Source organism: Halichoerus grypus, chromosome 15, assembly GCF_964656455.1.
Source record: "Halichoerus grypus chromosome 15, mHalGry1.hap1.1, whole genome shotgun sequence".
Classification (NCBI taxonomy): domain Eukaryota; kingdom Metazoa; phylum Chordata; class Mammalia; order Carnivora; family Phocidae; genus Halichoerus; species Halichoerus grypus.
The window spans coordinates 3,394,558-3,422,071 of NC_135726.1; the positions used below are offsets into that span (position 1 = coordinate 3,394,558).

Genomic DNA, 27,514 nt, shown 5'->3' on the forward strand with positions numbered 1-27,514 from the left:
AGAGAGATACAGTAGGAGTGGCGATGTGGCCTGGGGCTTTTTTCCTTTCTTGACCCCGATCTCTTGGGCTAAATTTAGACTCTCCTAGAGTTCACACAGAGAAGGATGGCAGATGGGTGGCAAGATGTTGACCAGGGTTCGCCATCTAAGCCCAATAAAGATGGACTCCATGCAAATCTCACGGTGGGTTTTTTCCCTGCATTACTACCAAGTGAAGAGAGCAAGTCATGTGGCTAAAATGGTCTGACTGATCATACGGAGATGTGTGGCAGGAAGGGGTGATCTTTAGACTGACACTCTGGGTGTTTCTTGTTCTCTTGGCTACTTCTGGTTAAGGTGTAGTGGGTTTTTATCAAGAGGAAAGGCGGGGAACTCCCTGGGTGCTTCACGTTCAGCCACCATCATGAACGACACAAGAGCTGTCCGGATGAGGAAGTTCATGACCAACTGGATTCCTTCAGTGGAACCAGATGGTCATTGATGTTCTTCACCCTGGGAAGGCACTAAGACAGAAATTCAGGAGAAACTAGCCACAGTGTACAAGACCACACTAGATGTCATCTTTGTATTTGGATTCAGAACCCATTTTGGTGGTGGCAAGACAACTGGCATGATTTAGAATTCCTTGGATTATGTGAAGGGAAAACAGACCCAAACATCGATGTGCAAACACAGCCTGTATGAGAAGAGAAAGACCCCAGGAAAAAAGCAAAAGAAATGCCAGAGCAGAATGAAGGAAGTCAGGGGGACTGCAGAAGGCCAGGCTGGTGCTGGCAAACAGCTAGAGATTGGATGACAGGAGTAAAGATTCTGCAGTGACTTTATCTGTGGTGATTGTGCAGATCTTTCATAGTAATAAACTTAAAACTAAAAAAAAAAAAGCCTGGGAGAAACAGACTGCATGTTCTGCGGTTTGTGAGGCTAAAGTCCAGATGTTGGGAGGGGAAGTCGGGCCCATATTTCTGCTCTTGAGGGACAGAGGGAATAGACCTGGTTGGAGGCAGCCATGTCTCAATGAAGGGTCCATTTCTTTTCCTAGGAGAACTACTATTCAATTGTAGTGGTTGGAACTGCTCTAGAAATGACCTTACCTTGAGAGGAGAAATGATCTGTCTAGAGTCCTACAAGGGATAGAAGGTTTTGTAGCCAGCTAGTTTTCCACTGTAGCCTTGTGAGTCAGAGCACATTCTCCCTGGGGCTCTTCAGAGTGGCATGCACTCTGAAGCCTGAAGAACAGCTTCTGGGTTTTGCCCTTCAGTGTTCAAAGTGCAGACTCCCTTCCCATTACTCAGTCATGGTTTCTCAGTTCTAAATCGCTACCCAGCTGTCCTCCCAGCAAACAGCTGAGGGTTATTATTTGAACACCGAAGGGCCAGACATGAAGACCTGGTTCTGTTATTTAAGGTGACTGTCTTAGAGGGTTGCTTTCAGATGACAGGACTTCCCTTTTCATCTGGGGACTCTTCTAGAATGAAACCACATGGTACTGAGGAGGGTCAGGAGTCCCGTAGATCCTAGATCTCTCACCCCTTAATACCTTGTGTTCTTGAAACCTGGGTGAGGTTATTATCCAGTTTGTCTTCATATTTTACCCATAAAGCTTTGATGGTTGAGCTTTTCTCCCCCACCCCGGCACTTTTTTTTGGCCCTATTATAACAAAGATTTTCCTCTTAACATGATTTAGGAAGATTTTATTTTTTTGGATGTTGTCAGAAATTACAGCAATATATTCATAAATACCTAATTACTACATTCAACAAATAATATTACAATACAATTAATTCAAACAAGTACACTTAGAACAGGTTTAATTTCACAGCATCTAAACTGCCCCCAGAGTGACCGAGGCATTCCTCCTCCCTCTCATGTACTGGTTTTACTGTTCTACCTTAAGCACAGGGTACATACAAAGTAACACAACCAATTAGCATGGTCTTCCTCAGGTCAAGGCAGAGATAAGAGTTTCACTTAAGTGCTGGACCAGAAAGTTGGGATGAACAGGCTACTGCAAGTAGTGAGGAAGTCAGTAACTGGTTTCCTTGAAGGAGTGCAGGGATGACTGCTAAGTGGCTAATATACACCTAAGAGTAAGAGAATCAGCTTGTGCTGACCATCTCCATCTTGTGGTGGATCCTTGGAATTTTCTACTTAAAAACGGCTCAGAGGGAAAAGGGGGTTATCTGATTTTTGAGATTTGGCAGCATTATTGAGCTATTTGAGGAAAATACCATTCCACGTACGAACTTGAGATTTCTTGTGTTGTAATTCTCGGCTGCTGAAAGTGTGGGCTCCTTTTAATATTCTTGGAGTTTCTTTAAGGATATAATCTGAGAATGTTAATGCCAATTAAGTGTTTAGCCTATATTTTTTCTATAGGAGAAAGTGTTAAGTCTTACCTTGGTCACTTATCTGAGATAATGGATTAAGATCCTATTTTATGTCCATTTGGCTCTAATTATGTGAAAACATTTCCAAATGATGAGGTTATATAGTGCCAAGTTTTAGGGAGAGCTCTGGTTTGTTTCTAATGATCTGATTAAATGTGGAACCACATGACCTTGGCTTTGGGAGAGCACCCTCACAAGTTGAGTGAAATCCCCTTCAGGACAGATGGCAGCCCTCTCTTCCAGGTGCGGCAGGAAGACACAAGGTCGTGAAAGACAGAGGTCTTCATGAAAATACTGACAGAAGTTGCATAACCCATTCTAGAGCAAATGTGGTGTACTTCTGAACTTCATCTTTTAAACTCATTGTGAACTAGCTGAACAAAAAGCTTCAGAAATTATGTATCTATTAAATTTTAAGCCCAAACTGAAGAGACTTAGGTGCTACTGGGCTGTTTCTGAATCATCTGACGATTACCAGATGGGAAAAACCATTCAAGCACTAGGTCTTAATGGTACACTTTTGTTTTCTAAAGATGCTTTCTTACCTTTTTCTGAGTTTCTTCATGCTGCCTTACTGGTTTATATTCTGATTGTCTTATTACAGATAGGTGAGAGTGTGGGGAGGCAGAGTGACAGAAGCAGGAAGGCAGGGGCAAGGTGGTGTTTTCAGTCAGAAGGGACAGGAGCAGTTCTTCTAGCTCAGGGACACAGCTTGTACCCCTGGTCAGAGACCTCTCCCGTATGGCTGCATCCCTTTACCCCACGACCTCCTCCCATTACAGAAAACCCCTACAAGGGACTCCCCTTGGCTGGTGAAGGGCTGTGCTGTGCTTCCTGTTTCCTCTGGCCATTGCCAAGCTGATCAGCAGGGGCATCCAGCCCTTTCCTGTGATGGTGGGGGACAGGGAGTGAGGTGCTAAGATGTAACTCTTAAGCTTGCTGTTTCAGCCTGGAAGTAGCAAGCCGACTTTAGAGACATTCAGTAATAGTTTTCCCTGACTGTTGGCAGTAGAGCTCCCTCTGAACACCTGTCCCCACTTGTGGAACATGTTGATCTCAATGTCTTTGCAGGGGAGGAGGCCCACAGAACAGGCCTTCCTTCTCTTCAAGTCGTTTTTGCGGAGAGGAAGGCGCTTGTTGACTGCTGCTAATACTGGCGGCACTTTTTGTCTGAGTTTGCTAATAACTGGAAGATTTCTTGGCAGACATACAAAGCAAACGGTGTGGGAACAGATAAAGCAACGCAGTGCCATCTGCCAGCAAGCTGTTCTGCACAGCTAAGGTCTGGGGCTGAGGGTGCGGCCACTGATCGCAGTGAGTAGCCTTCCTGAAGGTCAGCCAGCCCTTCCCCTGACCCGGGGTGAAGGGGACAGTGGCCATCAAGACTCTTGCCTCCACCCCCACCCCCGACAGACCAACCACTGGCTGCTTTGGCCTCTGGTTTAGGCCCATTCGGCAAGAGATTATCTGCTTGATCTAGATTAGACACTGCCTGAATGAGCAGTAACTGGGACGAGAAGGAAACACTCTTTGCACTGAGATGGCATTCCTAGTTTCTAGCCGCTCCTGTGCTCTTAACAGTAAGTTCCCGAGAGGAGGAGAAGTTCAGCTCAGACATTGTTTACCCTACTTTTAGGCTTTTACAAAGCTTTGCATCTAAATAAAGCTTCTAAAGTTTCTACTTTGCACCTGTTCTCAGACTGCTGTAAGACACCTTAGAATCTATCACAGAACTCGCTCACTTCCTGACCGGTTCTTTCAGCAGAGCTGCGTGCACACGCAGGTGCACACACGGCAGCTGCTTGTTCCCGCCTGGGGACGCGCCCCTCCTCAGTAGCAACTGGTTCTGTTTGCTGTCCAGAGCCAGGGGGAGGGGACAGGAGGAGGTAAGAAGGAACACATGGCTTTCTACATCACTTTCTGGTACAACTCAAAAATGAAGTGATCGCATAGGCGCCAGTGGTAAGCTCTTTTACTTTTCTTCTTCTTTAATTTTTAAAAACACTTCAATATTTTAATGTCCTGACCAGCAGCAGTACAAACACTAAAAGCAAGTTTTTTTGCCCAGAAAAACAAAAGCAAAAAAACAAACAAAACCCCCAAACAGGAAAACAAACAAACAAAAATCCCCCCAAACCACATATTAAAAATGGCAGGCTTTTTATAACAATAATTAAAGTAATAAAAACATACAAAACTTTGTTTTTTAATATATATACACAGTACAAGGCTGAAGCACCTTTGACTTTTCTCTCAAAATTTACGTTTGTATGAAAACACAGCCCGCCGCAGTAACAACCGGTGGGTGTGCACGTATGTAGACACAGCTCTGTACATTTCCCCCCACGGAGTAATAAAAAGGTACCTTCAGTTTGTTGATGCGCTTTAGAGAAGAGCTTTTCCAGGGAAAAGCCTTTGGGTGAGGCTTCAGTACTGTTGCTTTGTGTGCTCCTAGGACCTGTTGCTTCGAAAATTTTGCAGAAAAGTAACAAATAAGCCCTTTACCGGAAATGCACCCCACCTTCTTCCAGCTGAAGCAGGTCTCAGTCCTGGGGAGGAGCGAGGCCGACCCAACGCTGCAGTGAAAGCAGACTGGGTTCTCAGGACGTGCTAACACGGCCACACCAGGAACAGAACACGCTCGGTCTGATCCAGTCTTATGCACCCAGGGGCCATAAATGATCAAGTTTTAGTGTTGGTAAGGGAGCCTTCTCTTTCAGATTCGAAAATAATGATCGGGGGAAGAATAAAACCACCTTTAAAAAGAACTATGGGCGTCCTACATCGGTTGCTCACTGAATGACAAAGGTGATTCAGCTGCATTGAAGTCAAGGCGAGTTCATTCGTTCTTCAGAGCCTGGAATCCTTTGCTTCATGCATGGCACATTCTCTTTTTGTTTTAAGCTTCAAACCTCCCAGTGAAAAATATTAAATATTCAAGGTAATAAAATAGATAATATTTCTATACTATAGGTTCGGCCTAGTGCAAGGGAAACCGTCACCTAGGATATCCCTTAAAGTAACCTCTAGGCCAATGCATTGCAGGCAACGCAAGGCACTTCCTTAAGTGATCCAGTTCTGCCTGGAGTCGCTCCCTCTCTGAGACAATCTTCTGTTTCTGGCTCCTCAACTCCTGGAGAGAGAGATTCAGGTAAAACATTCATTTTATAGTAGGGAAATGGGTGTGAGGCATCAATGCTCTGGGGGCCATGAGGAAAGGCACACCTTCTAGGCTCCAGAAACCTCCCCTTCCCGGCTCAGGATTCTGACCGTGGTCTCTGGACGAACCAGTTCAAGCTGTGCCCAAAGCCTTTTAGGTTCTCACAAGGGACCTGCTCACTCCCATAGAACCAGGGTACACTGCTGGCTCAACATCAACCCTAAGATTTTAAAAAATTAGCCCATAAAACTTTTGCTGCTCTGGAGTTGCCAAGCTCCGCAGCCCCATGGCCCCATGCGCCAAGAGGAAGCCAGGGAGTGGGGGAGACCAGCGCCGCTGACAGAGCAGTGGGACCCGGCTACCTAAGAGCTTTGCTCCTCCTGTAAGATCCTTCTCCAGTCAGCAAATCCTCGGGGGAGATGGATACAGGTACCAACTCGCCCAGAGGGAGATTAAATTAACATCTCGCTTCCAGGATCAATATTCTGTAAATTCACAGTACCCCCCCCCCCCCCTTTTAGCTAAATCCTGGAGAACCAGTTGGCTCCCTAATCCCCCCCCACCCCCCACCAATTACAAGTTGTAGCTTCATAAAAGAGCATTACCCCTCAAAACTCAACTGTATGGGTAATGAAAGGTTAAACAAAGCATGGGGTGTTTTAAGACCACCCGCACCCAGCTGCTCTCTATTCTTCCGTGTGCGGCCCGGAGACTCACCGCCATGCTGTGGGAGAGCTGCTCGGCTGTGAGGCTGAGGCTGTAGTGCTGGGCCTCCAGCCGTCTGCACTGCGTCTGCAGAACCTGCCGCTCCAGGGCTTGCTCTGAAACGACAGATACGCCATGGTGCTATGTCTTCTGTGCCCGGGGCCACAGGCTTGGGCAGGGCTGCCCTTCTCTCCGGGCAGCCAGAGCGCTCCTTTGGCCCACGGCGCCCAGCCCTGTGCATTACACAGGGACATCCAGCCCATGGCACACAGACAGAAGACCTAGCATCAAAAGGCTATTTAAGACATACACCTTAGGAAGTCATTAAGGGCAAATTTATGGTCTTAAAATGCATTTTTCAAAAAAAAAGATAAAAAATTTTAAGACTTAGGTATGAAAGCTTTTAATAAGCTGCTAAAAAAAAAAAAAGCAAGAGTAAACTTGAACTTTGAAAGTGTAAGATCTTGGGCCTGGTTTTAACAGGAGTGACTTCAAACTTTCAAGGATAAATCTCTGCTTTCTATGAAGTGTTTCAAGAATGAAAGCCAGGCTGGGCTGAAGCCTTATTTGTTGGTCCGATACCAGTGCTCTTCCTGTGTCGGCTGTGGAAACCTCTACAGGAAAAGGGGTCAGCAACGGCTAGTCGTGTGGAATGCTGCGCCCCTACCTGGAGGGCACTTGTCCTGGAGAGTCCCACAGGCCTGTGATGGACTTTACGGGAACGAGAAGTAAACTTTTTTTTTTTGTACTTTAACAAAAGGAATGAAAGCCAGGACAGGCTAGCTGACTGAATTACAGAGGCAGAACAACTGCGAGAGCAAAACGCAGGGCAGTAAAACCCGTCTCCTAGCGCTGAAGAGCACAGACCGGAAGTGCTAACGAGCTCAGCCAGCAACAGCAGAGAACACCAAAGGCTGTCCCCTCCATGGACCTACGCACCACGTGAACGCGGACAGTCCTGTGCCATCAACACGGCAGCCAATGAGAACCTGTATTTCTTCCCAGTGCTCTGTTCAATAGCCCAGAGGTCCTCGGCATGGCAGCAGGACAAAAAGTAAAAACTCAGAAGAACTAAATTTGATTGACAGAAGGTCTGACCATCTACGATCATGTAAGGAATAAAGGAAAACAAAAACTAAAAAATCCATGATAACCCAACTAACACCTAAAACTCAATGTAATAAAAGGATGCTGCTTACGGCAAAAAAAAAAGGGAGGGGGGAGTAAATGGTTTAATGCAATTTAATACCATAATCATAGACGTAATAGCACTGCTATCAAAAATACTAATTCTCCCCAAGTCTGTAAATTCAGTGCAACTGCAAATTCTAAGAATTTTTTGGAACAAACAAGGTGATCCTAAAATCCATAGGGGGAACCCCTAAGGGCCCAGAGAAGTGCAGCAGATGAAAGCATGCTCCTCAGCAGAGAGCGGCCGAGCAAGTGCACCCACTGCGCGGCCCAGAGACGGGCTCCACAGCTCGCCCCGGGCGTGGGGGAGGGGGCCAAGACAGCACCCCACACACTGCCAGGGTAACTGTCTATTGGCTGAGGGGGGGCGGGGGGAATGAATTTCTACCTTAAGCCATGCACAGAAATGAATTCTAGGCCTAACAAAAGCAGAGCCTGAAGAATTTTAGAAGAAAATGGAGAGAATCGTGTCCTCGGGGCAGTGAAGGATTCCCAACAAGGCACCAAAAAACAAACCCAGATAAGATGGACACATTTCACTCTGAAGAAATGCTCTACACGGGTTCCGGATACACATGTATTCACTTGGAAACAACATGTAAGGAGTGAGCAGTTCAAAACAGGATTCCTCGTGGGGGAGAAAGCAAAGGGCAGGAGCAGATAGGCTGCTTGTGGGTACACGGGCATTCCTTTCGTGAGTGTTTTAAAATGTGTTCTCAAAGGATTTGCAATGATTAGGACATTCCATAATCAAATGTACAAGGAGTCCCAGTCCATGCTCAAAATGAAAACTCCTCTGAATGTTAAGGCATGAGTCAGGGAGTGGTAGCCCCCCTCCCTGACACCTCAAAGATGGTCGGGGGGTGGGGCGGGAGGCCAGCAGTGGGCGCCCAGCTCACCACCTGCCCTTCCAGACGGGGCAGGGGCCCCCCGCACTGAAGTCAACACACTGCAGCCTCCCAGCCTGCAAGCTAGATGCCTCTCGAGGAAACGGAGGAGCAGAGAAATGAGCCAGTGTGTGACAAGCACAAGGACAGCACTCAGGCCTTGTGACCCCCCCACCCACGGCCCCTCAGCCCGAAGCACTAGGCTAGGGCGGGAGAGATGTGCGGTGGCCGGTGAGGGCTCGCCTCCCTGTGCCAAGCGCGAGCCCAGGAGGGCGACAGGGCCTGTGAGGGAACTGCCAGCAGCCTTGAGGCACTGGAAGGGGAGGCAGCCTCTGGCAGTGACAAGGCCTCGCTCTCTGGGGCTCAGCTAAGTTCATAAACCTGTTTCCAGGCCCCTTGTGTGTAGCCACAGTCAGAACTGATGGACTATTGAGACGCGCGATGGAAGACAGCAAGCACAGACGGCATGTCCCAGGCTTGGCTGTCACACTGAGTGATGGCAGGCACTGGAACTTAAGTTCCTCCAGTGACAGTGGCCTCCAGTCTGTAAACTGGGGCACCTGCAGAAGCCTGAAGAACAGTTCTTGAAATAGGCAGAGTAGCAGAGGAAAATTACCTAGCTGTGCCCCAGGAATGCAGAGTGTCAGTGCCACCACTCAGAGTCCCCGGGGTTGGCAGGGAGATCCCACACAGAGGGGATGAGGGAGCTGCTTTTACTTTCTTTCCCACAGCCCTCGGCCCCCTCCCCCCTCACTGTACCTTCTATATGTTCCTGGTAAGCTTCAAAGATTGCCTCAATCCCTTGCCACTTGCGCCTGGGGGGTTCGTCCTCATCCTCCTCTCCGTCTTCCTCGTCCTCCTCTGAGTCCTGGTCCATCTCCTGCGTGAGGGGGCCCTTCCTCCCAGGGGGGGCCTCCTGCTGCCCGTTGTGCTGGGGCAGAGGGAGCCGGCTGGAGGACTGTAGCTCGGGAATGTTGTAGTGGATGGACGTGTCAACTTTGTGGTTCTGCTCTGCAGACAGGACGGCTACGTTCCCTGCGGGGACAGAACAGGCTCGTCACAGGCCTGCAGGAGCGTGTGTGACTGCAGGTCTGCTGACTAAAGGCAGTACGGAGAGACCTATGCCCTTCAGAGGTCAAACACGGCACCCAAGGGCAAGGTCAGAGAGCCGTAATGACCACAGCAGCCCTGGATGTGGTCCACTCAGTCCTAACGGGTGTGCGGTCTCAGCCACGCCGATCCCAGAGTGTCAGCGTCCTGTTGTAGGAAATGGTGCTTGAGCCTGGTCTGCAGCTGGCCCTCTGTGGATACCAGTCCCCACTCTCTCAGAAAGTGCATGTCCCGTGGTCCCCAGGCATACCCTGTTAGCTGTTGTTCGGACCTCTTTAGACAAGGCTGGCGCCGCCCTGTGACATGGCCCCGCAGGGCGTGTCCTAACAGGTACACACGGCCTCTGCTACGGTCTGGGACGTGCGCCGGCGATGCACCTGTAGGGCTCAGACCGGCAGGAGACGCGTGGCTTTAAAACCCCGAGGAAGGGGTGCTAGGGTGGCACAGCTGGTGGGGCGTCCGACTCCTGAATTCTGTTCAGGTTGGAATCTCTGGGCCCCTGGGAGGGAGCCCTGGGTGAGGCTCTGCTGGGCAGAGAGCCTGCTTCGGATTCTTGCACGTGCGCTAAAATAAATGAATCTTAAAAAATCTTAAGGAAACAGTTGAGTGTAATGTCAGGAAAGGGTTGACGTAAAACAAGGCAGGAAAAACATGTCCTAGATCCACAGAAAAGCCTCTGTGAGGTGTGTCTGGGAGGCCATGGGGTATTTAACCCGGGCATCCTGTCAAAAGTATTTTCTCCTTGAAAAACAAGATTCGTTCAAGTAAATTCATGACAAACACCCAGTCAAGAATTCCTCCAGATTTTCATTGCGAAAACCACCACCCTTGGCTCTTTGGTATCTTTCTGTCTGTTGATGGCGGCGTTAACTCACCGAGGAGACGCTGACACAGCGTCAGAGCTGTGCGTCTGCAGATGCTTACGTACCCACATTCATCTTTTATAGTTTGTAGTAATAAACATGTTCAAAATGGCTTTGGCCTAATAACCTAATTATCTTCTTCTGGCTATTAGAGCATACGAAAATTTTATACTCAGTAGTTACTTAACCATTGGGGATTCTTTTCCCTCCAGTCAGTTTCAACCTTTGATCCAGTGAGAATGAGCTGTAGTGACTCCTGTTCTCCTACCTTCGGGGACTCCCACCGAAATGTCCAAGGGGAGTGGATCCGGGGGCTCGAGTGTTATACAAAGTGCTGAGGTTACTGGAACAAACACCTGCTGGTTATCAAAGAGCAGGGAGATTCCCAGGTGAGTGTGTACGGGAATGCTGGAAAATCCATAAGCTACAGAAGGAACAGAGCCTCTCTGTGCCTGAGAGACCCCTCACCTGGCTCTACAAAAAGGAAGGGCTTCTAACTCAACTCAGAGGACATTGCTCGCTAACTTTTCTTCAAGTGTGGTCAGTGGACCAGGGGCACCATCATCACCTGGGCACCTGTTAGCTATGGAGACTTCTTGGTCCCGTCTCAGGTGCCTTGTGCACACTGAAGTTTAAGGGGCAAGCCCCTGGCTGCAGCTGAGTGCTCCAGGCTGCTCTCGTGACATGGGAGCAGGACAGGGACAGGCAGCCTCTTTACCTTTATGCTTCTGCAGGGCCTTCTGGGTGGACTGCAGCACAGACTCGTGGAACTGATGTGCAAACTCCTCCGCCATGAAGGGCTCCCACGGCTTGCTCTTCCCGTTGATGCTGTGGGACAGTGGCACGGGAATGTCCTTGGGCGCAGGGCCCCGGATGTAATGAAGCATGCTTAGGCTCTTCTTGCTCCCGGGGGCCTCACTCAGCCTGGCCTTCTCGCTGCTGGCAGGAGCTGGCTCCTGGGGCCGGAGCTGCTCCAGTCTCCCAGGCTCCATGGCGTTTGCAACGTCAGACAAGGAAGCAGCAACACCCACAGGCTTCTCCGTATCCAGAGAGGCTTGCTGCGTGGCTGGTTCTTTTAGAGACAGAAAGCGAGGAAAATGTTAAGAGCGGCAAGTGAACAGGCGGACCCTGACCTCTAGAGCTTACATTTAATAAAGACCTAGTGCAAAGGACGGACTCAGGGGGCCGTTTAATTAAACGTCAGTGAGCGCGTGTGGTCAGAAGGTGGGGCTGTGTTCGGCAGCAAGTCCATCCTTGAAAGGCGCCCCAGGAAGGCATCTGGGAAGAAAGAGAGTCTGAAGGAAGAAGCAAGTTGCTTCAGATCACCCGAAAGGTAGATGTTACGTGGCCCAACCCGGTAAGAAAGACCATGTTAGGATTTGAGAACAGGGCCGGACCATAAAGATTTCCTGCTCCACTCAGCAGCGCAGCAAGGTTTAACCGAAGCCATGAGAGAGAGAGAGAGAGAGAGAGAGAGAGAGGAGGTGTGAAAGCAGGTGTCGGAGAGCCCTGCAGGGCAGAACAAGCAAGACGGAGACACGGGAGAAGAGTGCCAGCTCGGGGCCAGCAGGAGCAGCAGCGCCGAAGCAGCAGGTGCCGGGATCCGGGCACGGGGCTTCCGAGGCCTGGCCGCACTGTGACTACACTGACCCACCACAGACAGCGGAAGCCAGGACCGTCCCCGTCGGCTCGCAGCCCTGACTTGCCACTCTCCTGCTCTGTCCTGAGGACAGCCTTCCCAACCGTGCAGGGAGCTTCTGAGAGAGAGAGATGGAGAGAAACACACTGTTTCCAGGAGGAAAGATTCATGACGAAGAAGACCTTGAGGGGTCGCCTCTGACCTCGGGCAGCCCTCGGGACAGTCCCAGGCGGCGGCGGAGGAAGGGGCTGTCCTTCCCGCCCTGGGCCTTACCGCTCAGGGAGACAGCAGGACTGTCCCTCGGAGAGTTCCTGAGTGGGTCTGCCACTGCTGCGGACAGGGCCTTCTGCTTCATGGCATGGAGCATTTCAACAAGTTTCTCTTTGTCTATGAGAAAAGCAGCCTGAGATTAACAACACCGTTGCGTCACTGCTGAGAGGGAAGGGGAGCAGGCTGCTAGCCCAGGCCGTGACTGGCAGGTGCAAGTCCTTTAAACCAACAACAGCAAAGCAAGCACCAAAGGGACAGGCTGTGTTTAAAGGAAGAAATCTTCATTTTAGAGTGAGCCCAGATTCTGCTTAGCTTTTACTACAGAGCGTTCTAGATGCAGTTCAAAAACAACTATGTGTGTACAGCAAAATAACGGGTTCCTGTGATCTTCGGAGGTGACTGCCGACGCCGTATTCTTATTTAAAAGACTCCGACGCACAAAAGGTCCCAACACAAAGAGCAACCCCAGAAGATCCACACACTCCTCCTCTCCTACAGCTCCTGGTATGCGAGCCCAAGTCCCAGGACGGTTGCCATCTACCGAAACGGGACCAGAGCCCCGTGACGCCTACCGCGGCGAGTCCCTGGTGCGGTGGCACTTGTTACTGACACGAAGTGCTTCTGTTATTGGTGGCGTCCGCTAGGAATCAGGAATTAAGTCAGGCAAAAAGATGCTTGTTACAGACTGGTTGTTCCCAGGGACTGGTGCTGGTGATCAATACGTCACTGCCTCAGAGCGCACGGCTTCCACTTTACTGGTTAAAGGCAAAAAGCAAACGGCCACGCCCCACTAATGAAGTAAGTGGAAGCAAGTACGTGACCAGTAAGCACTTCTGCTTTCATTTGGACTCCTTCCAGAGAGAAGGGACCACCTAGGTGTCAGCAAGTTGGACTTGGAAGTGTGCAAATGAGCACCTGGACAGGCCAAGTTCACCTGAACTCACATCCTGGCGCTAAGCGAGCGTGGGGAGCAGACCCAAGAAGGGGATACCAGAACGCGTTTAGAGCGCACCACTCCTTCTGCACTATGGACTCCAGCCCAAGGAGGCAGCCCCAACATGGCCCCCAGTGGCCGGACGGACCTGGAAGCACCTTCCAGGGCAAGCTGTCCCATCACGGCATCTGCTGGCTCTGCCTGGCCGCCACGGGCCACCCCGAGCCTCCTGCCATGGGAACACGAAGTGCCGTGGGCCATGCCGGCCCCCACCAAGAGGAAAGAGCCGCTACTGCGGGAAGGTGCGATGCGACCGTGCACCCAGGGGTCGCCCCACTCGCCGGGAGGTCTGACAAGTGACAGAGCAGCCGACAAAAGTGGGCTTTACACACAGAACAGAGGCCACTGATGCGACAAGAGAAATGTGCTCCAAGGAGGGGAATTTGCGTTTGGGGTGGAGAGAAACTGGATGCCCGAGAGACACGGGGGCAGGCCTGTGAGAGCAAAGCGGCGGCCGCCTCGGGGGCCAGAGGGAGTTGAGAGAGCCCCAGGATGAAGTGGTTCCAGATCCCACCAGGAGCCCACGGCCCCTGCTTGTCCAGAAGCTCATGGCCACAGTGACCCCGCCCCGTGGGGCCCGCACCAGGCCGTACCTTTCCTCTTCTCGGCACTGATGTGAGTCAGGTTGAAGATGGTCAGGAACTTCTTCTTCTCTTCGAAGTTGGGGCTGTTGTTCATCTCGTCGGGACTGTAGCGGGTGGACAGTGCCAGTCTCGGTGAAGGCGTCTGCCGCTTGTTCTGAATCGTCGGGGGCGACGGGCTTCTCTCCCTCAGCATCCGCCGCCGCTTCCTCCGCTTCTGGGTCAGCAATTCCTCCTTCTGCTGTTGGGTGGTCAAGCCAAAAAGTTGCAAAAACTCTAGCTTCTAGATTGGGAAAGAAAACAAATGAGTTTGAAACCACTGGCAGCGGCATGCTTCCACTGTCCCAGGGGCCCCTCCTGGGGTCCGCACGGCCCTTGTGCTGTGGCCCACTCTGCGCCGGGCCAGAGGGGTAGGACCGTGACAGTGAGCGCATCCAGACACCCGCAGTCGTGGGCATGGAGGAGCGCAGGGAGTCCCACAAGTGCGGGGCTGCCCGGGACAGTGGGAGGGAAGCCAAGAAGCAGGCTCTGATGGGGGCACCAGAAGCCCAGCCCGCAGCCCCACACAGCGGGGACCAGATTCCAGATACCTCGGAGGAAGTGTCCAGCTTGAGTGGCGGCTGCTCGGCCACGCAGCGGAGGTGGGCCCTGACCTCCTCCTCGTCGCTCTCATCGTAGGAGTCATCCACGTCGTAGAAGTATCCTGGGGGCAAGAATGGATTCGTTGGGCTGGGCAAGGAGCCTTGTCCTCCAGCGGATGCTGCAGACACGGGGCCCCTCCGTGTCGTGTGTACAGACACACCTGTGAGACCAAGCCCTGCCGACCGCTCTGAGCACCCCAAAACCCAGAGTCCTTTTATCCCAGGTGGAAATGTGCATTAACCCCCAGTCCTAGGATTTTAGCACTTCATAGGGATGGCAACTGGGGGGTGGGGGTGGGGGTGGAAGATGCAGGAGGCAGACGCCAGGCTTCCTCTGGACCCCAAGTGACCAGGCTAAGGTAGTGTGAACGGACAGTGCTCTCTCTGCAGGGAATCACTCATCCCGCAGGCCTGGGGCTGTGTCCATGGCAACCCAAGGCTGTGTGTGCATATCCACTCCCTCCTACTGTGGCCATCTGGGTCCACTACCCAGGAAGGGACAGGCACACTCAGGGCCCTCCCTAAGATGCAGAGAACTGTAGAACCCCTGCACCAAGGGCACCAGGGTATCCCCTCATCCTCCCTCACAAGGCAAGTGGAGGAGAAAAATACTTGTCAGGCCCGAAATCTAGCCTAGAACCACCACCTGGGAAGACCTGGCCTTGGCCCCAGCTTCTGGCTAAGAGGCTGAGTTCCACAGGAGAAAAGACACTGGTCTGGAGTAGCCCCTGACCCCTCCTGGTCAGACAGGGTGTGCAGGGGGGGGGACGGCCAAGGGCACCCTGGGCCTGCTGGCTGACACTCCCCCACCCCCACCGCAGGAGCAGGAAGGAAAGGGGGCCAGACCTCCTGCCCTTGCCCCACTCCCACCTGGGCCTGCCGCCCCCGAGGACAGCAGCCCCTAGGAGGAGCCCCCACCGGGCCCAGGCCTGTTCTCTCAACAGCCTCTGTCCTTGTTACGCTGCACCATTAATATTTAAAACCGTCTTATGAGCCTCTGTTCATCACTTATTAATTGTTTGTGTCTGTGGAACCATCCTTCCAGACAGCTTTGATTTGGCTTTTTGGGCCAATTTTCATTGTAGCAGGACCGGCAGGGACCCCAGGTCTGTCTCCCCAGTGGAGGTGTCAGCGACACGGAGGCCAGGGAACTTGCTCCCTGAGCTGCTAAGAGCCCACGGCAGGAAGGAACGGGAGGAGGGCTGGCACCGCTGCCCCGCGGTCCCAGGAAGCCTCCAGGGAGACCGCACCTTTCTCCTGGGCCTCTCGCCGCCTGCGCTCCTCCAGGTCCAGCTTGCTGACCAGCCTCCGCCGCTGCTGCAGGAGCTCATCGTAGATGTAGGCGGGGTCCGGGCCCCGTGGGGCTGCGGGCCGGTACGGCGAGCCTGGCTTCAGGGGCCCGCTGAGCTCCCCAAAGGGGGCGGGCTGGGTGAGGGAGGCCCGCTGCTGGCCCAGGATGGTCTGGGTGGATTTTTCCAGCTCAGCCAGAAAGGGCCCGGGCCCGTGAGCAAAGGCCTGGTGCTCCAGGCTCGCTGCCTCTCTTGGGGGTGGCTGGTACTTGTCCAGGGGGGTGGCCTCTCGCTTCCGGGGCCCCTCCTCCACCTTCTCCGGGCAGTAGACCCGTTCCACCTTCACCAGTGGGACGGCTGCCTGGCGGCTGGGCTCAAACGGAGTGGGGTGGCTGTGCAGAGCGTGGCTCTCAGGGGCCCGCCGTGTCTCCAGGCTGCTGTCCATCAGGGACACCGGGTTCCAGAGGCCCGTGGGCACAGAATGGTGCTGGGGCTTGGGCGAGATGAGCGGCGGGGGCCCGCCAAAGTGCTGTGGGGCGTCTCGGCCGCCCAGCTCTGGACGGTTTGGTCCTGGCCTAGGGAATGAGCAGAGCAGGCCATCAGTCACAGAGCAGCCCGGCCCGCTGCCCACCCGGGAACCCCCTGGACAGCAGAGCTGGAGGGGCACTAAGGCTGCTGCCCGTGGCCTCCCCTCTCCTCTGCACAGAGCTGGAGGCAGGTAGGTGTAGACTTCTGAGAGGACACAGAAGCTCAAAGGTGGACGCTGCTTGCTGAGGACAGAGACGGTCTCAGGCCAGACCCACCTGTGCTCCTGTTTCTCACCCACGACCTGGCAATAGTCCTTACGTTCTACCACTTCCTGAATCCCTGTGAACTCTGTGTAAGGATGGACCTGCACCTTTGTCTTCCACAGGAAGGCCCACTGAAGACAGAATAAAGACAAGTCCCCAACGGCAAAGGTGTGGCCTTGTCATCGGCACCCCTCCACATGTGCCAAGCAGTGGGCAGATGCAGAGGGCAGGCCAGCCTTCGAAGGGGCCACTCTCCTCTCTCCCAGGTGTCTTCCCAGCCCAGTGGGGCGGGGCAGACCTGCTTCCAGGGTGACCCCCACAGTTAGGGTGGGTCTGTGCTGTTGCCGAACCCCAGTGGTCCCCATCAGAACGGCAGCCTGGGTGGCTCAGTCGGTTAAGCATCTGCCTACGGCTCAGGTCATTGATCTCGGAGTCCCAGGATCGAGCCTCACGTCGGGCTCTCTGCTCAGCGGGGAGTCTGCTTCTCCCTCTCCCTGTGTGCTCTCCCTCTCTCAGATAAATAAATAAAATCTTAAAAAAAAAAAAAAAAGCAACAACCCCACGTGGCCCCAAAGCAGCAGCTACACCCCAAGAGTCTTCATGGAGCCAAGCCACTTGCTGGAGCATGGTGCCCCCACACGCAGGCAGGGCGGGAACTAGAGGGAACCTTCTATCAGGTAAGACACTTTGCCTCTACCGTAGCAGGCTTCCAGGGCTCTCCCCACCTGGGGAGGGGGGGGGGGGGGACACTGAACCATAGCCACCGAGTTACTCCCAAATGCAGGCTGGGAGAAAACCCCCCCAGTGCCGCTGTACCTCTGATCAGCAGAGTACAAACGGGGACCATACCAAGAAGCCACGGGTCCTTAAACAGTCAAGGAATAACACCCTTCAGCACGCTAACTACGTCGTGCACCACAGCTAAGCACCGCCTGGTTTTCTAGCCGGGGACACAAGGGCCCGTCAGATGTCAGGTTGGTGCTGCTGTGAGGCTGAGCGTGCCGCCAGCTACTACGGGGACCACGGGGGCCGGGAGAGGGCAGCGGGGGGCCGCATGAGGCTGCTAGGTCCTGAGACAGAGGCTGCCCCTGCGGGGACAGTGGTGCTGGCATCCTCGGGCCTTGGGCAAAGGAACACTCCCATGGGAGTCAGAACACCCAGACTTGATGAGGAGGCGCCCAGGGGTGCTGGCTGCTCTCCCAGTGCCCGGGGCGGGGAGAGAGACGAGCAGAGACCAGCTCACAGAAGCAGCGAACGGTGTGCAGACAGCGGCCCTCACTACGGCCACGGCGGGCAGCGCACCTCACACCATATCAGCCGAGCCAGTCCCCGCGGCCGCCCTACCCAACAGCAGACGCCACGGCTGGGCTGCGGAACAGACCAGCAGCACCGGGGGCCCCGTCGGCCGAGAGCTGAAGGTAAGAGAGGGAAGGAGCACGTGGACACCGAAAAAGCCTCCGACCCAGACAGCACCCCAACGTTAAGAGCTGGAGAGACACTCCCAAATCTTCCCACCCGGCCTGCCTTGTGCACAACTGGGGAAACTGAGGCCAGCATCCCGTCCCTGAGACGTGGCCAGGCTCTCTGCCAGCTCTGGCTGATGAGCCCTGGAAGGCTGGATGGTGGGGCAGGGGACACTACTAGGTGACAGCCAGACCAACAGGTGGGAGGGGGGAGGCCCGAGGGCAGCTGTAAGTGTAGGAAGGGGCCCAACGATGGGCACAAAGGACTCCCGGGGGATCCCAGAATGGGGCTGGGAAACGAGTATTATTTATTGCAATAACAATAAACTTAATTTCTTATTTAAACAAAAATTAAATACAGTCCCCTTTTTCATTAAAAAACGTTTGGGCTTGAAAGCAGAGACAGACAGAATGGGTGTAATTATCAGTTAAAGCTTCTCTCGCCCCCTCCAGGCGCCACGACTGTCCCCACGGGGACACAGCCAGGCCGGCGCCTGTCCCCAAGTGATGGGACATCACTCTGAGTGCCTCTTTTCCCGGCCTGGAGCCTCTGCTTCCTCGCAGGCCAAACAGGTCGGGGGGGGGGGGGGCAGGGAGCGCGCGGTAGCAAGTGAACGCGCTCAGGAGGCAGGGTAAACTGCAGGCGCTCCATAAATGCTGGCTGGCTACGAGCAAATCCAAGCGTGAAGACCACCCCCCGGGGTTCCCCGGCACTCCCCGACCCCGCCGAGCCCCACCTGGCGCTCTCCGGCCTGTGCTCCGCCTCCGTGGGCACCGGGGGCCGGCCCATGTCCAGGTGCTGCTCCAGCACCTGCTGCCGAAACTCCGACACCTGGGACTGCCGGTCCTCCTTCTCCTGCCGCAGCCGCCGCTGCCGCGCCAGCCACTTCTCCTCCTCGTTGGTGCGCTGGATCAGCAGGGCCGTGGTGGCGCTGCTGCCCGGCAGCGGGAAGATGCTGTGGTTGGAGAGGAGGCTGGGCACGGCGTGGTGGGCGCTGGGCGCGGGGTGCAAGGGGTGCTGCCCGGGCTTCGGGACCTGCAGGCCCGCCTCCTTCAGCTTCTCTGTGTGTGGGAGGGGGGAGGGGAGAGGCTGTCACGGTAGCATCTCCGCACCGGGGACCCAGCCCACGCCTGCCCCCACGGCCCCTACGGATGCTTTCAGGGAGCCCGGCCTCCGGGGACGCGGGGTGGCCGGCGGGCACGGCTCCCGATCGGACCCGCGGGGTGCGGCAGCTCTGGGCTCGCGCGGGCTGGCGAGAGAAGACGAGCCCTCCAGAACCACGCGGGCCCGCTGTGAACGAGCCCTTAGGTCTGATTACATAAACTCGCCATGAAACAAAATCCGTTCAAGACGAAGGTCATCCCTCCCTTCCTGACGCTTTCACGGCAGTTCGCTACGGTGCGTGGCAGCCTCGACGGGACCCACGTCTCTTGCATCGGGGGCCACCGGGCACTCCCCCCAGCTCCCGCCTGGCTCCGCGACCTCGCGTCTGCAGCCTGAAACGGGCCCGCGGTACCTGCGCGCGTCGGGGTCAGCTGCTCCGAGGCCTTGCCCCGCTCCTCGGCGGCGTGGCTCCGCAGTCCGTGCAGCTCGGCCACGGGCAGGAAGGCCGGCTCCAGCGCCTTGGCCGCCAGCAGGTCCTTCTCGCGGGCCCGCTGCTCCCGCTGGCGCTCCAGCTCCCGCTCGCGCTCCTTCTCCCGCTCGCGCTCCAGCTCCTTCTCCCGCTCGCGCTCCTTCTCCCGCTCCCGCTCCTTCTCCCGCTCGCGGTCTGCTTCCCGCTCCCGCTCGCGCCTCAGCTCCTCATCCAGCTGCAGCCTGCGGGCCAGGGCACGGGGGGGGGGGGGGGGGGGGAGGGTGATGGCGCTGCGCTGGTGCGGGGGGCCGGGCACAGGCCCCTGGCAGCGCGACAGCAGACGCGCAGGGTCACCCGGAGACCCCAAGGCCCCCGGACCGAAAGCCGCACAGCGACTCCCTGAGCCTCACCACACGCTCACGCCAGGAGGCCCGCGACGACGGAGCTCGACGGAGACCAAGCTCGAAGTCGAGCACCAGCCACTCCCCAGCTCGCAGGTGAGCAGCCCGAGCACACGAGGCCTAGCCTGGCCACCCCGGCCACCCCGGCCACCCCGGCCCAGCACAGGGCTTACCTCTCGGCGCTGAGGCTGGACATCCGCTCCGAGTGCAGCGCGGCCAGGGACGAGTGGGAGAGCTCGGGGGGGTAGCGGACCCCGGAGAGGTGCAGATGCATAGCGGACGGGTGCAGTGGGGGCAGGGAGCCGGGGGTGGGGATGGGGTAGAAGGGGGACCGTAGGGCTGACAAGCAGTAGGAGTCATCCATCCTGTGCGGAGAAGATGGGGCGCAGTGAGAACCCAAGTTAAAGAAAACAAAGCCCAGGCTCATCCGAAGGTGTCGCCCATCCGAAGGTGTCGCCCAGCCAGGGCAGAGCAGCTGGGAGCCTCCCCAAAGGCCGTGCGGATAGAGGCCATGGGCAGCCCCAGAGCCCAGCCAGGACCCTTCCAGGCCTGACCGGCAGGCCTCCTGTGAGCAGCAACCCGCGCTCTACGGACGCGTCGGGCTGGGATTTGGGAGGCTCCCGCACAGAGCACGGACGTGGGACACACGTCCCCTGGGGCTTCTCGGTTACGCAGAACAGGCAGCCAGTGGGGGAGGGGCAGCACGGACGACGGGGGGTCCCCCAGGGGCAAACCCCTAATGGCTGACTCGGAAGGCTGGGGGCTGCCCCGAGACACGGAGCCTGGCCCCAGGATGTTGGGGTGACTCAGCGAGGTGCCTCACCTGAAGGCCGGGTGGGGGAAGGGGTGCGGGGCCAGGTAGCTGGGGTGGTAGTAGGCGGCGGCGGCGGCGGCGGGGTCGAGGCCGAGGGGAGGCAGGGAGGACATGCGGAGGTCCTCGGTGGTGTGGTAGGGCCGGAAGCTCCTCAGGTAGTCCTCGGTCACGGTGCTCGGGGGCACCACGTGGTGCACAGGCCGCTGGAGGCTGCGGGTGGGGACGGACGAATGGAGGACAGCGGTGAACAGAGCTCCTGCTCCAGGCTGAGCAACGGGTCTTCCCCCCCGCACACCCCCGCTCCCACCTCTGCCAGAAGGCAGGGTCTCCAGGGACAGGTCCTGGCTCCCACGAACGGGGGCGCAGGCGGGGTGGGAGAGGCAGCCGTCACGTCAGCACGGAAACGGAGAGCAGGCACAGACGGGGCCGCGGGCCCGGGCTCAGCCACCATCTGGCGGCTGTCAGCCTCAGCTGGAGCAGACCCACGGCCGGGCACCACCGCCGCAGCCTCCGGGACCCAGACCCCGAGCACAGTGCCCCCCACCTGCAAACTTACTTGAGTGGTGGGAAGCGCGAGTCCTGCACCACAGAGCTGGGGGAGATGCCAAAAGGGTAGGGGGTGCTGAGCAGGTGGGAGGGGATGGCTGGGCCCCCCGCCTTCTCCTGGGGCAGCGGGGGCTCCACGATGAGGCGCTCCCGACCACCGCTGCCGCCCCGAGAGCCAGCGTCCTGCTGGAGGACAGAGAGCACCGGGTCAGGACCGGGGTGCGGGGCTGGGGCCTCCTCCAGACTCAGAGAGGCTCGCGTCTGCTGCGCTTTCCTTAACAGTTTCTACCCCATCCTGCGGGGCACGCAGGGGGCACGCAGGGGGCAGCCCCGCTCCGGGAGGACACGGCTTCTCACGGCAGGAAGGCTGGACTGAAACCCATCTCATTGCTGGGGCCACAAAACCAAGTGCCCGTGAGGGGACAGGGCACAGAGCAGGGGCCCCCACCTCGCACCAACACCCAAGCCCTCCCAGCGTGCCCTTCGCACGGGGTCCTGCCGGCTCCAAACCCAACTCGGGGGGTCAGATGGTGCTGGTCCAGCACCCGCGGGAAGTGAGCTCCGCTCCGCAGCAGGGAGCAACAGAGCCAGCCGGGGCCCCCCGCCTGCGGCTCACCAAGCACGCACCGGCGACCCCCAGGGGCTGAAGCATCAGCTGGGCCGACAGCTGCCAGTGCGCATCACAGAGCCCTCGGCCCCCTGGTGCCCACAGAGTCGCAGGCGAGAAGCTGGCGCTGCCCCCGGGCAGAAGGCGCCAGTCTAACCCCGCTGCCGACCCCCTGGGGTGGTCCCGGCACCAGCCGCAGCAGGCAGCGGGGATACCCCACTGGTCGCACCTGTCTGCGGACACCTTTGCACACACTGGTGGTGGGCGGGGGCCCCGCCGACCCCGGGAGACCGGAGAAGAGGCTTGCTCAAGGCAGGGAGGCGGAGGAGGAGGAGCCCCGACCGAGACCGAGGGCAGAGCCCGCCGCGGCTGGCCCCAGGGAGGGCCCGGAGGGGTGCCTGTCCCGGGAACACACACCACCCACAGCCGCGGCCCCTCCGGTCGTTCACGCGCCTCAAGGGAGCCGAACAGCAAGACTCCGAGCGCGTCAGTAGCAGTCGGGGCTCCTGACGTCTATTCAGAATCTTCTGGACTCTGGAGCAGGCGCCAGCCGGGGGGTGGGGGGGCCTCCACTATCCTGACAGCCCTTCTCAGCCTAAGCGCGGTCACACCAGCCCAGGCCTGACCTCAGCCACGGGGGTTCTGAGGCATGGCCACAGGCTCCCCCAAGCCCCATGAGCTTCTCGACCAGGCCCTTCCTCCCGTCCTTCACCTGCCTGGACTGCCATGTCCCCCAACCCCCGCTCGGGTATCCGGTCTGGCCGCTCCTGATAAGCAGACAGCAAACCAGGGCTGCAAAAAAGCAGGCGGCAGTCATGGGGGGGTCAAACCCGGCCTGTCCACCCCAAATCCGTGGGGTTTCCACTGTGTCGCAAAACACCAAGCACACCTTGAAAACAAGGCGGGGGATCCACCGGACGTGTGGCGGCTGAGCCCCGTCCCCGGAGGAGATGGCCTGCTCCCTACTCCTCCACCCGGTGTTCCTGGCTCGGCCAGGTCCAAGGCTCTCTGGCGCAGGTAGGGGAGGGGAGGAGCAGACGTGCTGCGCCCTCCGACCCCCCCAGTCCCCCAGCACCAGGGCGGGGTGGGCCGTGGGAGCAGCTGAGGGGGGCCTGGCCAGTGCCAGGCCGCCGCTGCGCCCACCCCAGCCTTCCAGAAGACACATCCGTGATAATTAATTGAAGGAGACAGGCCGCTGATTGGAATTTTTAATGAGCGGCAACATCTGTTCCCGCCGGCACGCTGGCACGGCCCCTCTGCTCACGGCGGGGTCCTCGCGGGTTCGCGAACCCTGCCCTGCCCTTCCCTGAAGGGGCGTTCACGTGGCGGTATCGAGGGGACACACGCACCAACAGCCTGGGTCACAGCGAGCCGCCCAGAACTCCCACCTCCCACTGTTCCAGAGACTTCTCTACAGGGGCCCACGCCTGGCCTCAGGTCCCGCAGATGCCTAGTGTGGGCACAGCCTAGTGTGACGGGGACAGATGCACGGACATCAAGGGGAAGCAGGGTGGAGGACCAGCACGTGGCCCGCCCGCACGAACGTCACAGGGGCCGTTTGCAGGTCAGGGCTTCCTGGGTCCTCCCACACGCCTACCACGGGGCACGGGTGGCCCACGCCACCCGGCTGCAGCGCTCCGCTCCTCGTGGGGCCGCCGTGGGATGGAGACGGCCCCGCGCCTGTGGCCCGGGACGGACTGAACAGGGCACGGCCTCTGGGTAGGGAGGCTCCCCAGCTGCCCGAGCGGGACAGCGACAGTAGCCAAGGGGCTGGACGGCAGAACCCTCGGAGGAAGTCCTCACCCCAAGGACCACATCTGGGGAGAAGCTCCAGGCACTGTGTACAAATCCCACAGCAGAGCCAAGCCTGCCATGCAGGGGGGCCCGAGTGCACCGTCCCCAGAAACCCCTTGTCCCCTCAGCGGGACAAAGCCCGGCTTGAAGGCGGCTGGGCCAGATGGCACCTTCCCGCCGGCAACGGACAAACAAGGCGCTGGAGAGCCTGGGGGAGGGGCGGGCGGGCGGGGGGTTCGGCAGGCCGGACCCCGCGCCTTCCGTCTGGCTGGAGCCCCGCCAAGCTGGTGACAGGCACCTGGGAACGAGGTCGGCCCTCCTGGGGCGCTCAGAGGCTGTCCGGGCGGGGAGGGGCTGGGGCGGGCCCAGGCAGCAGCCCCCAAGCGGGGCCAGGCCACCCCGGGGGCACCCCAAGAGTGTGCGGGGCTCCCACCGCCGTCCTGGCAGACAGGCGCGCGGCAAGGAGCATCTGGGGGCAGCTTTTATTTCTGAGCGGCGGCTGCCGGCACAGCTGTACCGATGAAGGGAGGACGAGGGGGAGGACGAGGGGGAGGACGGGAGGGAGGGAAATCCGTCATTCTCTGGTGATTAGAGAGAGGGTTCCAGTCAGGCAGGCAGGACATGCCCTGTTAGCTTGAAAATAAACCATTTTTCATTCCAGCTGTCCTTCGCAGCTCCCACTACCTGGGAAACAGGACCCTGGCGACCCCGGAGACGGACAGGGCCCACAGCCCCGCCCTCACGACGCCCCACCTGGCGGGAGGCGCCCCCCATCCCCTCCCCGCCTTCACGCCTCTTGCCGGCTCCGCTCCCCAGAAGGATTACATTCTCCACTGAGCCTTTGTGCGGAGCTGATGAGCCATACATCATCTGCTAATCCAGTTCCCGTCCCGCCGCCCTCCCTGGTGGTATTAGTGTTTCATTAAGCGCCGCGGTGGTAAATGGCTGGAGCAGATCTATCACGGCCCTTTCTCTGGGGTGACTAAATGTTTCCGAGGCAGGCAGGACCCTCGGAGGAGACCCTTGGAGGAGTCCCATGGCGCAGGCGCTCGAGGAGGGGAATACATGGGAGGCACCCTAGTCTCGGCCAATAAGGGGGGAAGGAAGCCCCTCTGGGGCAGGGCAGGCCCTGGTGGGTATCACCAGTCAGGGCTGAGCCAGGGACACAGCAGGCAGGACCCAGGAACACCCCCGCCAGCCCCCGGGGCCCTAAGGTCAAGGCAGATCGCCAGAGGCAGCGAGCCCCCCTGGAGGCAGGAGATCCCGGTGAAGACCCTTCGTCATCCCTTAAACCAGGGCCAGCTCAGGTGTCTCCAAACCCCTCTGGCTGGAATCTGCCCGCCAGGCCCTACCCGGGCTCTCCCACCCCCAAACCGCACACGGGGCAGAGCCAAAGGCCGAGACGGCAGCTTCGAGATGCACGCAGGGCCACATCCAGGAGGGTCCCAGCCTACAGCTGTTGCTAGGAATTCAGGGATCCCAGCTGGGGTCCTTGTGGATGCTCACCCTGGGTCAGGGCCTGCCCGACGGCCACCCCCTCTGTGGACAGAGACATAGGCTGGCTACCCCCATTCCCCAGGGCAAAGACAGATCCTCTGAGACGATGGGGTTGAGTGTGTGGTGGGGGTGTGTGTGGCCCTGGTGCCCACCTGCCTCTCCACTTCCACTTTTCTTGTGGTCTAATAATTAGTATTTCTGAATACTGCCACCCCCCTGGGAACTAGGCAGAAAAACCCAGGAGGGAAACCTGGCCAGTGTTCATCCCCCTGCTGGGTACCCACAGTGGTGAGTCCCGGGTGTGCTGGGGAGGGGGGTCAGCCGGGGCGGGGATGAGGGAAGGCTCCCAGGGCCTTCCGCAGTGCAGCAGCCACACCAGGGAGCCCCCAAGTACGGGGCGGGGCGGCCCTGGAAGTTAAGACGGAAACAGGAAACGCTGGTCTCTTCCCTACTCGGATCCTCATTGGAGCGATAATCCCAACAGCTACCGTTTACCAAGTGCCAGGACGTGCAAGCACCATTCTAAGTGCTTCACACAGGGCTACGGATGAAACAGTGTCGTCCCCCCCCCAATTTCTCACGTCGGGGCACTGACCCCCAGGTCCTCAAAATGGGAGCACGCTCGGAGGGCCTGTGAAGAGGTCATTCAGGTCGGCCGTGATCCAACATGACCAGTGTCATCAAGAAAGGAGATCAGGAGGCAGACGCGCACAGAGGGAGGGCCGGGTGAGGACCCGGGGAGAAGGCGGCCGTCTACACACCCAGGAGAGGGGCCTCAGGCGACAGCCGCCCTGCCCACGGCGGGGCCAGACACACAAAGGATACATCTGTCGTGTGAGCCCCTGGTCTGGTGCTTGGTTGTGGCCGCATGACCGGCACCCTCGGATCTTCTTCCAACACACAGACCCTCCAGGTGAGCGTGCCGTGGGGTGTCGGGCCCCAAGCGCCGCCCTCCCGTGCCCATGGCCGCACCCGCCTCCGCCCCCGTGCCCTGGCGCTCACCTGCCGGCTCTCGCTCCTCCAGACGCCATTGACGGTCTTGGTTGGGGCGATCGTCACCACGGGGGGCGTGCTGGGCACACTGTGGCCCCCAGGGGGGACGATGATGGGGCCCATGGGCACGCGCTTGGGCGTGCTGGCCGGGGAGCTGTGGTTGGTGGCTGGCGAGGACACGGGGGACGACTCGCTGCTCAGTGAAGACCCTGCGGGAGGAGGAAGATAGAGCAGCGTGAGCGGGGGTCACACCCACCGAGGGCTCTGGCTGTCCCCAGCCGCACCCCGGCTCACCTGAGCCCCGAGCCCCAACCCAAGGGGGAAAGGAGCCGGGAGCGCACGCAGGCCGGGCAGGGAGGGCGACCCCTCCACGCACCGATGGAGCCTGGAGCCCTGGCGGAGCGGACGTGCTCCCAGCGCGGGCGGGGCAAGACCCCCAGGCTCAGAACGGGGTGTGTGCTTGTAGACGGACGGGTTACGGGAGCCCCGGGGGCCGCGTGCTGGACGGGCCTGGCAGGGCGGGGACACGGGGAAGCGGCCACGGGAGGCTCATCTTTTTTCTTAGATATCGACTGCAATCTATTCCTAAGTTTTTAAAATTGAGATCTAGTTCACCATTTACAGCACAAAGGTCCCTGGTTTCTAGCACATGGAGTCGTGCAACCAAGACTGCTACCCGGCTCCAGATCACTTCTGTCCCCCCCGCCCCCCGAAGAACCTCGGAGCCCAGCGTCACTCCTCCCCGCTGTGCCCCTGGAGGCGGGCTGGAGGCGGCAGAGCCGGTGGGGGTGGGGGACCCGGGGCTTCAGGCAGGCTGGCAGGGCCCAGGGCGCGGCTGGGAGGAAAGCGCTCCAGGGTCCCCCGCAGAAGGCCCCCGTCGCCTGCTCAGGTCGATGGCTGCTCCCCCCGCAACAGGCAGCAATGAGGTCATCATGCTCCTCAGGTCCTGGCCCCCAGCAGGCACCTGCCTGGTCTCCGGTGGCCCCACACCCTCCCCAGGCACGTCCTGGCTGGAGTGCAGGCCGGGCCTGGCCCGGGCTAGTCCAGCACTGTCTGGGGGTCCTCAAGAGCCCAGCCCGGGCCCGGTGAAATCCACGGCGCGCACACATCCACCCCGCACTCGGGGAAGGAGACCCCCGCACGTGCCCGCACCGTGGTGGGGCCACAGACACTGGCTCACGCCGCCCAAACCCCCGTCCCAGGCCACCGACCCCAGACGGACCCCCTTCACCTGAAAGCACGAGAGCAGCTGGGGCCACGCGTGAGGCAGGGGACACGGTCAGCTGTGGTGACGGGCAGGGGGCGGGGGCGGGGTG

At 58.1% G+C, this 27,514-nt stretch overlaps 1 protein-coding gene across 5 annotated transcripts in view; it reads right to left on the reverse strand.

The window, feature by feature from the left end:
- Positions 1 to 1,677: 1,677 nt before the first annotated feature.
- Positions 1,678 to 27,514, reverse strand: part of GSE1 (Gse1 coiled-coil protein) — a 400,890-nt gene continuing 375,053 nt past the window's right edge. For 2 of the 5 annotated variants that reach the window (XM_036104894.2, XM_036104889.2), the window contains 14 exons: positions 26,208 to 26,407; positions 21,318 to 21,493; positions 20,771 to 20,971; positions 20,121 to 20,312; positions 19,490 to 19,788; positions 18,710 to 19,034; positions 15,680 to 16,293; positions 14,379 to 14,491; positions 13,801 to 14,071; positions 12,217 to 12,330; positions 11,023 to 11,376; positions 9,091 to 9,366; positions 6,266 to 6,369; positions 1,678 to 5,521 (listed from right to left, as the gene is read on the reverse strand). In XM_036104894.2, coding sequence (XP_035960787.2) covers positions 5,387 to 5,521; positions 6,266 to 6,369; positions 9,091 to 9,366; positions 11,023 to 11,376; positions 12,217 to 12,330; positions 13,801 to 14,071; positions 14,379 to 14,491; positions 15,680 to 16,293; positions 18,710 to 19,034; positions 19,490 to 19,788; positions 20,121 to 20,312; positions 20,771 to 20,971; positions 21,318 to 21,493; positions 26,208 to 26,407 — 3,374 coding nt within the window. In that variant the 3' untranslated portion in view covers positions 1,678 to 5,386. The remainder of the gene's footprint in view (positions 5,522 to 6,265; positions 6,370 to 9,090; positions 9,367 to 11,022; positions 11,377 to 12,216; positions 12,331 to 13,800; positions 14,072 to 14,378; positions 14,492 to 15,679; positions 16,294 to 18,709; positions 19,035 to 19,489; positions 19,789 to 20,120; positions 20,313 to 20,770; positions 20,972 to 21,317; positions 21,494 to 26,207; positions 26,408 to 27,514) is intronic. The other 3 variants (XM_036104892.2, XM_036104891.2, XM_036104893.2) reach the window with 3 other exon arrangements.